The 12,335-nt window shown below is 48.1% G+C and overlaps 1 protein-coding gene across 8 annotated transcripts in view; it reads right to left on the bottom strand.

Moving 5' to 3' along the window:
- The window catches only part of ADA2 (adenosine deaminase 2), a 64,823-nt gene that overhangs the window by 5,496 nt on the left and 46,992 nt on the right, over positions 1-12,335 (bottom strand). For all 8 annotated transcript variants that reach the window (XM_019629992.1, XM_019629985.1, XM_019629986.1 and 5 more), the window contains 2 exons: positions 3,272-3,399; positions 1,564-1,654 (listed from right to left, as the gene is read on the bottom strand). In XM_019629992.1, coding sequence (XP_019485537.1) covers positions 1,564-1,654; positions 3,272-3,399 — 219 coding nt within the window. The remainder of the gene's footprint in view (positions 1-1,563; positions 1,655-3,271; positions 3,400-12,335) is intronic.

The following is a 12,335-nucleotide window of genomic DNA, read 5'->3' as shown; positions in this document are numbered from 1 at the left end:
CCAACTTGGGCCAGTGAAGTAACGTCCTCCACAACTAGACTGAAGAACAAAACGACAGCAACTTGTCTGTTCCCCTTCCCCCAATTCCCCAGCACTCTTCCCATCCCCCCAATTCCCCAATAAAAATCTTTAAAAAAAAAATAGAGTGCTTTCGGCAAAAAGGGTACCTCCTTCAGAACACCAATTATAACTGGAGGGGGGCAATGACACACTTTTACAATAAAATAAATATGGATATTCAATATGATAAAATGGGGCTGGCCGAGTGGCTCAGTTGGTTAAGAGCTTGCTCAAGACTGAGCTCTGAGCAACAGTGTTGTCGGTTTGATTCCTACATGGGCCAGTGAGCTGCGCCCGAGCTGAGCTGCTGCTGAGCTGCCAACAGGTGGCAGGATAGCTCAGCTGGTGAGAGCACGTGCTCCTAACAACAAGGTTGCCTGTTCGAGATGGTGGACTATGCCCGCCTGCAACTAAAGACTGAACTTGGCACCTTGAGCTGAGCTGTCACCCAGATGGCTCAGTGGATAGAGCTCTTAACAGAGACTACTAATTCGATTCCCACATGGGATGGTGGCTACGTCCACCCACAACTAATTGAACACAGCACCTTGAGCTGAGCAGCGCGGCTGGACTTGGAGCTGAGCTTGCTGCGTCCTCCACAACTAAGATTGAAGGACAACAACTTGGCTGTTCCCCTTCCCCAATTCTCCAACACTGTTCCCCTCATCCAATTCCCCAATAAAAATCTTTTTAAAAAAAAAAAAGATAAAATGGAGTATAGGCTTGAAAGACACTTACTTGGAGCTTGCAAGTGAACCCCTTGACTAACCTATCTGTCCCCCTCCAACCCCAATTTCCCATGAGGACTTGTCTGTTATAGTCCTTGTACGGACACCTCCAGAACCTCCGTACTGGAAGCTCTCCAGCTCAGGCCCCTTTGTCAGTGCTGCACATAGAGGGAAAAGCTGAAGTGGGAGGGGCTTCTGCCCCTTTCCTGGAAAGCAGATCCTTTGAGACACCCCCAAGGATCCCAGAGGACATTCTGGGTCCAAACAAAACAATTCCTTGAAATACACTCCTTGGGGCTCTGGTTGATCTGAAAGCAAGTGCACAGTCTCCAATAAAATGTACAGATTCTGTAAGAGGGTGTCAGTGCCTGTTAGCCAGTTAGTCCCAATTAATTTAGCTTCCTTAATGACATTAACAAGCGTCACAGGTCACAGGGAAAGTGTGGCCTGGCTGTTAGCACATGACTATGGCTTTGATTGGGGGGAGGGGCGCAATCTCAAAAGTAGTGGGTAAACAGAGCAGGCTAGGAACTAAGGCAGAAGGCAGGGGGCGGGAAGAAGCCCATTCATCCTCATTGCCCCATCCCTTCCTTATTCTGGAACTCCCTTTTAACAGCCAGAATAGTCTGGCCTGTTCTGCTCTCCCTTCTCTGGTGACTGTCCTACCCTGCTGAACCCTGAGCAGGCCTGGGTCAGCAGCCTGAGCCTCTTCAGAGGGTTTCATGGGTGTTGCCCCGCCCCTCAAAAAGAGCTGCCTTGCTGCGTAGACAGTTACCAGGTCAAACCCTGCGACTGTCCTGGGGAACCTGGTTCGAAGCGTCATGGCTGTTTGGACAGATTTCATGATGAGGGACACATCTTTGAATCTGTAAGAGACAGAGAGAAAAATGGGAGATAGCGTGACTTGGTGCTGAGAGAGCCTTGTGCTCCACACAGCAGGTCCCTTGGTTACCTGGTCAGTCTGGCCCAGTCCAGGATATGTGACAACCATTTCCCAAACCCTCAGCACCATTGTCCCCATGACCCACCCCAACCAGGCTATTGTGATTCCTTTAAGTGACTATAGCTGAGAGATATTTTACTCAAGTCCACCCCTGGCTGACTGCAGAGGGACCCACAGTCTCTAAAAAAGCAGGCAAGGTAAGGGGACCCATGAGACAAGTTTTACTGATCTACATTTGCATGAAGCAAAGTGCCCTTGTCCAAAATTTGACCTGCGAAGGTGGGTCAAAGAAGGTGGGTCCTGGAAGTGGGTGCAGTACAGAGGACAGCTCTCTGTTCACTGGACACCTATGAAATGCCACAGGTCACCCAAGTCCCTGTGGGTCAGCTGGACCTGACAACTACATGTCCTCTTCCCTGATTAAGTCAGCAAGAGCCGGGCACTCCCGAAAGCACATAACCAGGGTCTTACCTTCCTCTACACCCTTCCCTCTTCAAGTCCAGCATAGAGACAAGGCAAGAAGCATGACAACAGATGCACCAAAGAAAAGTCCTGGCACAACTCCATGATGGGAGGAAGGTCTCTGCCCAGCAGCTGGCTCACTTGTTCCAGTCCTCAGTTCTGTGGGCCTAAGTTTGTCCCCCCACACCTGCACATTCCCTCTCCTGCAGAGCCCCATAGCCTGAACACCCTCCTGCCTCTGGCCTCAGGGAGACTCTGAGCAGAACCAGTGGGCCCATCCTGCAAGCTCCATCCTGGCTCACCAGCACACAGGTGTGGCCTCAGCTCCTGAGGGCCTACAAGGAGCGGAGGAGGCTCCTGGGAAGTCTGACTGCCCTCCAGAACCCAGCGCACCCCCTGCCCTGACACTCCATGGGCTGCTGCCCCTGCATCTCCAGCCCTAGGCAGGTCACAGGACTTAGACTGGCTGCTCTTTGACAAGAGGGGAAAGAGCTCTTACTTTGGTAAAATCCAAAAGAAAATTAAGCTCTAAGGTTTTCTGCACTTGCTTATGAAACGAATGGTCCTCCTTCAAGAAACCAGGCCACACACACACATGCTGAGGGGTCTCCACACACAGACGCTGAGACAGCTGTCACTCAGGGCCTGGTCGCCAATCAAGGCCTCGCACACAGCCACATGCATCACATGGCTGACTTTAGACAGAACCCCTGTGGCAAACTAAAACAAAGAAACGAGCCAATTATCCAAACATTCAGGCAAAAGCATACCCATAACTGAGTCACCCAGGCAGATGTGGGATCACAGCCTAAAGTTATCTGGAAAATTGCCCCAGCTCTTCACTTCAGTCTTGTTGTAAAGACTGGAACTGCAAGTGATTTCAGAAAGAGATTTTTGCACTCGCACACAAGTGCATAAGCTGAGTCCACACCTCTTTGGTATTAAGGGGTTTCTGGCTCCCAGCCTCCTTTCTCACCCCCTTTCCCTTCTTTCTCCTCCCCTTTCCCTTCCCAGCCTAGGGGCTCTACCTATGTCCCATTCTCGCAACTTGTGCAGTTTCAACCATATTCTCTCTCACCTGTGATCTGAATAAATGATTTTGATTCCAATAAACCCAGGATGCTTTTTTGCAAACACACAAGCCACTTCTTTGTAGGTCCTCACTGACCACTCTTGGTTATGGATCGTCCCGTTCAGTTCATACACCTGCGGGGGAAGCATGGTCCCAATCAGACATCAGAGGTGAGGAGAGCACAACTTCAGTCCCACCACCAAGAACCTCTAAAACTAGGCTGCACTTTGCAGTTTATTTGTTCAATGCCTTTGATGGCCTCTGACCTTTATCAGAAGTCCTTGCCCCACCTGGGACAATGCTCTTTGATGCCATGGGGCTGGGCTATCTGCCTGTCTTGTTCATTGCTGGGTCTCTGTTCCTAGGACAGTGCCTGACACATGGTAGGTGCTCAGTAAGTACTTGCGTAATGAATGAAGAATAAGTCAGCTTATTCTGGGGCAAGGACACAGCCTGAAAGCATGGTCCAAGGACTTCCCTCATCTCCCCTCTCCCACCCCTGGGTGGAACATCCCTGAGGTGGCCACAGCCACTAGGGACCCCAAGAGTGACATGGTTAGAAGAACCAGGAATAGACAATAAGCAAAACAAAGGAAAAGAGGCAGTGGGGGAGGGAGAAGCATACTGGGGAAGGGGTGTGAAGGGGTCCCCTCTAAAATGCCCACTTGGCAGCTGAGCCACTCTACGCCGCTGTCAGGGGCACTGGAGTGGGGCCATGGCTCATCCCCTGTGGCTCCTTCAGCCCTCCCTGTCACTGGGCTAGGTCTCACCCTGCTCAAAGTGGTAGTGTGCTTGGGCAGTTACAGATCAGGACAGGATGTGGGAGTTTCTGCAGACTATAGGGTGAGGGAGGATGGAAAGAAATAATATGCAGGAGGTTCTAGTTATTCCCATGGACATTAATTAAGCACCTACAGTATGTTAGGAATTGGGGTAGGCATTGGGGGGGATGAACAAATGCTAATAAGGCAAGATGGCTGGCCTCAAGGCGTTTTTAACTTAGTGGGGAGACAGACACTCCCCGTTTTTATGATACAAAGCAGGAAGAATTAAATGCTGGAGGTATATGGGATCTCAGAGGAAGAAGGGGTTCCTTTGGATAGGATCAGAGATGCTTTCCTGGGGGAAATGGCCCTGGAGTGAGGTGAGGAAGGTTTGATAAACAGGAAATAGGGAGGCTGCTCTGCAAGCAAACACATTAATCCCAAGTGGTCTGTGGCTAAAGGATTGCTAGCCCTCACCTAGGGAGCAGTGGCTCCAAACAGAGCCAGAGCTGACGGGGTTCAGGGAGTGGCAGCGAGAGGTAGAATGGGAGCCCATCACCCTAAAGAAGAAAAATCCTTTCTCCTCACTGCAGTCAGCTCTTGTTCCCCTGACATCACAGCAGCTGGGTACTCTCTTCCCATTGCCTACCACTCCCCCCAGCTCAGGGCACCTCCCACTTCCCCCCTGGCTGTACCACTGGAGGAGCTGCCCTGTGTCCCTGGTCAGCACCCCCAGCGGGCCTCTTCTCCTCAGGCCCCAGAATAGCCTTTTTGCTCTTTGGTCTGGGTTGGGGGAAGAGGGTGTTCTGCTCTGCTGCCTGGGTTTTGGGAAGTGGGGTGAGCAGGCAGCTGTTTCCAGCCCCTTCTCTCAGCCCCACTGGCCTTTGCTCTCGGTTTCCTCCTGCTGCCCCAGTGAAGCCTGGCATTCCACGCACTCCCCTCCATGACTAACCCGGCTTGCTGATCCCAGCTGGAATTTCCCGAGTTGCTGGCCTCAGGGTGGATGTCTCAGGCTTTCTGTTAAGGCTGAAGGACTTTCCAGAGTAGAGAACCTTGGGTACTGTTAGCTCAGTGTCTAGAATTGCCCATTATTATTACGACTCACTGAAGGGGAGCAGTATGATCACAGTGTGACAACATTGCTCTGACAAATAATGGACTGTGTGCTGTGTACTCTTGTGCTTTGAAATTTTCTGTTGTGTTTTCCAATACAGGCTATATTATACAGGATATAGCAGATATAATCTACAAAAACAAGCTCTTTGGGGTCGTCAAAATTTTTTTGAGTATAAAAGTTGGAGAACCATTGCATTAACCTACCCCAGAACTGTTATTGAAGTCACCTTGGCATTACCAAGCTGATCTGCAGAAGGGAAGAACAGAATTCTGCCCCATGCCTTGACTGCTCTGTCATTGCTGTGTCACCTGCCCAGACACCCCCAACTGGATGGTAAACCCCTGAGGGTAGGGTCCCCATAGTTTTGAACTTCCCACCTCCCCTCCTATAGCACCAAAGTGGGAGCTCCACAAATAAGCGTTAATTAACTTAAGAAAAGTGCTGTCCCTTGGAGTTTTAAAAGTACTAACCCCTGGCAGCATGTCTTAGAGAATGGATGAATTGTTGTGGGGTGGTTGGTGGAGCAGTGCTAGCAGAACAGAAAGGAGACAACAGAAAGAACCTTTAAAAAAAAATCAACAAATGGCAATTTTGCCTAAAAGAAGATCCCTGGCAGATGAATCAAGTATGCATAGATATGCAAATGATGCCACCAGTGGCCTGACGGGGGCTTGCATATGGTAGTGGTGCCAAGTCATCAATTCTGTCATTCCAGTACTTATCACTGGAGAAGCCCAGAGTTACAATCCCAGCTAGTTCCCACAGCATGGAGAGCCGCAGAGGAGGGATCTGGCTCCTGGGGCTGCAGAGGCTGAAGCCACATCCAAAGTGTTTCCTGGTCTCCTGGGCTTCTGGCCAAGAAACTGCAGGTAATGGAAGCACCTAGGACAGAATCTGAATGCTCAAGAGCGCGCACCACCCCCCCCATCAACAACCATGAGGCCCTCTCCAGGAGGGACACATGCACCTCCTCCCAGCCTCCCAGCTTCTGCAGTTAGTACCCTGCTGTGAAGCCATATGTTGGAGGAAACTTGTCAGCCGGTTTGGAGGTTCTGGTCAGTCTTCTGAGATCCTAGTGGAGATACAATCTGTCCCAAATCATTCATACCTCACGGGGTCACAGCAAGGATCAAATGAGCTAATATTTGTAAAGCACTTAGAGATGATAACTATTAATAATACTATTAGTATTGTGACGGAAAACACATGTTAAACCTGACAAGCTCAGGAGACTGAAAAGAACTACAAAGGATGGCATGAACATAAACATTCCTAACAAAGGTGGACCATGGCGGGAAGTCACGAATCCTTGGCCTGTAGCTTCCTTGACAAAAGTCAATCTTTACCTTAAGCCTGTCTGTCGTCTTTTTGCATCTAAGATAACATACCCTTACAATATCACAGTAATCTCTTTTTCCGGACCCCCCAAGGGGCACAACCCATTACACCAGAGCAGGAAACTACAAAGTCCCTCATTGTGATCTTGTTCCCCAAATACTATCTCTATGTGCTGTAAAATGCTATTAATTATGCTGTACCCACCAATGTAAAAGAAGTATGTCTTTCCATTTTACTTTTTATCCAATCCCAGAGATTTCTCCCTCCCCCTTAATCTACAACTAATGGATTTCATGTAACCTTCTTCCTTTGATTCTAATGTATAACATAAGTTGGAAAACGGCCATTTTCTGGAGCATTTTCTCAATCCGTTGAGATTTTGCTTCCTGACAACTGTCGTCAGCTTGGCTCAAATAAACTCATAAGTTTTCTCTTAGGCTGGATATTTGTCATCGACATTACTATCAATATATCACCAGACAAAGAAAAACAACTCAAAATCTGCAGTTGCCCTAAGAAGATGAGTTAAAATCTAAGAATTTAACAATCTGCAAGTTCAAGTAGATTGTGTCAGTCAGTCATCTAAGACTAAATGATACGAAAGCTGCTATATCCATGTAACAAGCCTTCTTGAATTAAAAACACATTGGAGTCAATTTAGACTATTTCAGTTTTAACTATAGTTTAATTGAGGAACTGTAAATCGGTGGGGAAATTATTCAAACTATGTACTACTTTCATAAGCCAATATAAGACTACAAAGTTGTATTATCTATGATGTCACGGAATTATAGAATTTTGAAGCTGGAAGGAACTGAAAGGAAATTTGGGAGCAGAGAGTTGCTCAAGGTCACACAATTAGTTTGCATCAGACCAGAAATGAGGGCTCAGAATTTCTAACTCCCTATGCAAATAGCTTTCACCCCTTGAGCATGATTCATTTAACAAGCATTAACTGAGCTTCTACTGTGTGCCAGGCATATGCCGAGAGCTTAATGTCATATCTCATCTAATCTTCAACATTACACTGTTAGGTAAGTCTCATTTTACAGATACGGAATTTGAACTTTAAAAGGTTAAGAAACTCAGTCCACTGCACAGTTGGAGCTGGAGGTTTAGAATCTTGCTGACCCTGAGTGTCTCCTGGCATTAGAGTTCCCCTTACCCTCACCTTTATACTCTGGTGTCAGAGGATCTCAGAGTCTCGGCCCTGGCTGCACAGACTTACCCAAGGAATCTCTGGACTAGAATCTGTTTTTTAACTTCCCCAGGTGATTCTAATGTATAATGCACACCTAGGGTTAAGATGCACCATTTTTGTTTATTTGACCGACAGGTAAACAGCACAATGATAGTATGGTTAAGATAAATGCTTCCGTCAGTATTCTTGCAGAGTAACACCGATAACATGAAACAGTGGTCACTTCAGCAAAAGGCCAGGTGGAAATTTTAATGAAGGGTTTGCCAAGAATCCAGGAAATACCCAGGGGGTGGAGGGTGAGGGGAGCACGAGCACTGCTTGTTACACAAGTAAGAGCAGCCAAGAAATGTCTGCAACGACCGTCATAGGTTTTCTTTGCCACTGACCTGTCTCTTCCTAAGACCCCTCCCATCAGTAAGGGCCAGCAGGGCCATCTCCTGCTGATAACCTTCTTGGGTTATAAGAGCTCCCTCTGAAGACTGGCAGGGACCCAGTTCCAGCCTCAGATTCTAGCTGTGGGGGAAGGGACTGGAGCCCAGGAGATAAACCCGCCTAGCAACTGTCACTAAAAGCAAGTAGCCTTTGTTATTGAGCATTAGTAACACAATAGGAGGCTGAGCAGCCAGGATAGTTCATCAACATCATCCCAGGCCCTGAATTAGCCCCACAAGCAAGAGGGAGAGGTAGTGCGGCTCAGCAAAAGAATTCCGGAGCAGACGGTTTTTAGTTGTTCATGTGTGGATGGCTTCCCCTACTCGGGCTAATCGGGGGCTTTAAGGCCTAGACTCTATTGCGAGAGGCCTTTGTTCCAGGGTCAGACCAGAACAAATGGTCAAATCCCATCCCCCTCAACCTCTACCAGAATCCGAAATCTCAGCCCCTCCACCTTCAAGGAGGGCTGGCTGGGGATGACGGGGGAGTGGACAGAGTGGGGAGAAGGGAAGAGCTAGGCAGGGTCCCCAGGGTAAATGCCCTGGGGCCCAAGTCTCCTTGGGTCAGCTGCAAAAAAGGGGAAGGGCTAGACAAGAAACCAGGCTCTGGCCATTCTCTGTCCCTCCATTACAATTTTTCAGCAAATACTTCCCCACCAGGCTCAAGATGAAAGTCAACAGCCTCCAAACCAACCCAGACCCAAAGCCTCTCTCCGCGATTTTATCCCTCCCACTGCTGCCCTCCGCCCAAGGAGCCCAAGGCTCCACCAGGGCTGAGGGGTCTCCCCACTCCCCACGCCGAGAAAGCAGCCAGGATTTGCACAACAGGAAGTGACTTCCCGGTAGGGTCCAGCACTCTGGGTAAAGCGTCAACTCAGCGCATCCTGGGGTCTCATTTCACCGGCGAAAGGAATAGAGAATCAAGCCTGATGTCCGCCCGGGGGGGTTCCTTTTAAGAGTGTGACTGCCACAGTGCTCAGAAAGCCTCCACCTGGTCACTTCTTACCACCAGCATGACCTTGGTTAAGTTCTTTGACCTTTCCAAGCCTCAGTTTCCACATCTGTAAAATGCACAGTTGCTGTGAGGCTCAAATGCGGCAATGTAGATAAAGTGCTTTGAAAGGTTAAGGTGAAGAAGTTCCTTTTTCAAGTGTGGTCTGAGTCAGACCATCTGCAACAGAATCACCGAAGGAGGGGGAGGGGCTAGTTAACTTTGCAGCTTCCTGGCCCTACCCAAGAGCACAGAATTAGAATCCTGGGAGGTCAAGGTCCAAACAGCACTTCCAAATTATTCACATGCACACCCAAGTTCGAGGACCACCATCAGCAAGTATGGTTATCATCACTACTGGTGCCTCTTGAGGACACTAGGCTTGTCAGATCTGGTGCCAGTCTGAAATAGCTCACAGTCTAGTTGGGAAACCAGGGTTTCTATGTTATGACACAAAGAACACAAGGTAACAAATGAGGGTGTTGGAAATAAACATTACAGAAGATTAAGGGCAAGGCATGGACCCCCACAGACTAACAATGAGGTGGGGCTTAAGGCAGAGCTAAAGGAGGGTGGGCTCAGAGGGGGTGGAGCCCATGCTCGCAGAGAGAAGGGGTTTCCAGGCCAAAACATGGGAATAAATTACTCTGGGAAAGAGCAGTTTCTAGATAACACCCTACACCGGCCAGGCCGGGTGTCAGCTTGTCTCTTTCAGAAATTCTTCTCTTAATGGACGATGGATTGGATCCTGTTTTTTCTTCTGAAAGGATCGTTTGTGCCCAGGTATTCCTTACTCTGCTCACAACTTATGAAAGCTCTACTAAGGCACACAGGTATGCCTCACTTCGACTTCCAAAGAACTCAGAAATAGAAATACAAGTCTGTACTCCGAGTTAAACTATCAAACAAACTCATGATGGAGATAAGCACTGTCACCTGAGACAGTACTCCTCACCGACCCCTCCCCCACACCTTGAGCTAACCTAAGGGAGGGTATTAACATATCTAAGGGAAAAGGTGGGTCAGTCTGGGATGCAACTGAAAGGGAGAGTTGAGACTTGAGGAAGCTTTTGTTTCAGGAGAAAGGAGCCCTGCCCTACAAACTGGAATTACTGGTTCTCAGGGCAGATGTATCCTTCCTTAGAGGGTCCTTGAACCTGTTAAATCAAACTGGGAGTAGTAAAGTCAATTTAGGAATCCCAACCAGAACTAATTTTTTTTCTTAGAATGCAAAAATGTCAGAGTCGCTATACATTGCATTGTTTCCAGAAATATTTTATAGATTTATATGGATACATGTGAAAACACTGTCTTCAATAGTCAATTTATACTAGTACTTTTTTCTCCCCTCTTTGGGAAAGGGTGATAGCTTTCATCAGATCTTCCAAAGGTTAAGAACACTATTATGGTCTCCCTAAGAGTCTCAGAACTCAGTGACAGGGCTTATTAGGGCTCTGGCTCACCAACACCCTTCTGGCTATAATCTGGCTTCAGAAAAGGTTATGATTTGCTTTCAAGGACAGAATTTCCCAATCAGGAAGCATAAATGTCTGGTCTGATTGATGGTTTTCTGTGAAAAACAGCATTTGAACTTTCTTATTTATATATCTGTCTCTTATGAATTTGGTCAGTGTGTGTCAGTCCTCTGGAGCCCTATTGCTTCTGGGTGAATAAACAATAAAATCTTTGAGCCTATAAAACCACAGACTATGGTAACAAAACCAAAATAACGCCCTACAGTGGGTCCTGTCACAAACTTGAAGGTCAGTCACCGTGGCTTTGGTATACTCAATAAATATTTGAGTGAATGAGAAGACTAGTTTGGATACAATGTAGAGAACTCTACCCAAAGGTCACTTTTCCCAAGCCACTTAAAACCTTTTAAAAGCTCAAACTCTTGTGAAACTAGCAAATAGAAAATTCAGAAATCCAGCCCACTCCCACCAACCCCTATCCTCTCCCTCACCCCCTGCCTGGAAAAATCTTCGGGAAAGTTTTCTTCAATAGACTGATCAGAAGAATTATCTAGCAGCACTTACCTAGGGCTCTTCTCAACAGATGCTTCCCTCCAGCTGGAGACCTGACCTTCCACCAGCTAACTTCTGTAAATCTGAGATTGACCCATCTCATAGTACTGGAAATCCTCATCATCCTTTGCTTCTGGCCCAAGTGCAAGACCCTAAATCAGGTTGTTGGGTTTTTTTTTTAATAGATAGATAGTGCTCCCTTCTTTTGAATTCTTCCTAATCCTTTCCATTTCACTCTTTCCAAGCTTCCTTCCTTAAAATCAAGCTCACAAAGTCATCTTTAACTTTTTCTTAGAGTGCTCCAAGGACCCCATTTGCTCAGTTTACTTTAGGAGAGGCCCCTTCTCCTGCACTCCAACTCCTGCTGTTGTCCTGAGCCATTTCATCCTAGGTCTTCCTGGGCACGCTGCCTCCCGAGGGCACACGCTCCTCTTCGAATTCACACTTCAGGGGTCTCACCTCGGAGCTCATCACCCAAGCAGCTCCACTTCTGATAAAGTAAATTCAAATACACTAGTTTCTTCCCACCGCCGGTCATCCCAAATTGCTTATTCCCTTAGCAACCGCCGGCAAGTTCCTATGCCTTTCCCTTGTATCCCTCCGCCTGCCCTTCTCATTGGCCCACCCCTGTGCCTTCCAGCTGGCATCCATGACGCAGTAGTGCCACCACTCCCTAGTCATTGTCCGCAGGTCCTCACCCCAGTTCTTACACGTTGTTTGTCCTGCTAACCTGGGCTCCATCAAACCATTTTCTATTCCTGTGGGTTGGGTAATACAGAGGGAATCATACCAGCATGGACTACCAGAGATCTTGTCTCCATCCTAGGCTGGCCCTCAGAGCTCTAGGGAATTGATTTACCTTTCTGGGATCAGCAACCTGTCCATCCCCCCACCCCAACCCTCACCCCAGGTGGTTCTCTCAAGCACCCATTCCTCTGCCCTAGCTGTCCCTCGGTGTCGGGTAATGTCGCTGATTTGCCTGTTACAGAAATACAGGGGAGGCAGGCAGGACCTCCTCCCTCAGGACCCCACTTTTCTTTTTTTTTTAATTGGGGAATTGGAGGAAGGGGAACAGCCAAGTTGTTGTCCTTCCATCTTAGTTGTGGAGGGCACAGCTAGCTCAGCTCCCAAGTACAGTTGCCGTCCTGCCGCCCATTGGCAGCTAGTGGCCGCTCAGTTCAAGGTGCCCTGCTCAATCTTA

The sequence above is a fragment of the Hipposideros armiger genome, unplaced genomic scaffold (assembly GCF_001890085.2).
Source record: "Hipposideros armiger isolate ML-2016 unplaced genomic scaffold, ASM189008v1 scaffold_878, whole genome shotgun sequence".
In the NCBI taxonomy this organism is placed as follows: Eukaryota; Metazoa; Chordata; class Mammalia; order Chiroptera; family Hipposideridae; genus Hipposideros; species Hipposideros armiger.
The sequence above is the reverse complement of the archived record's forward strand: the minus strand, read 5'-3'. Positions and strand labels throughout refer to the sequence as shown.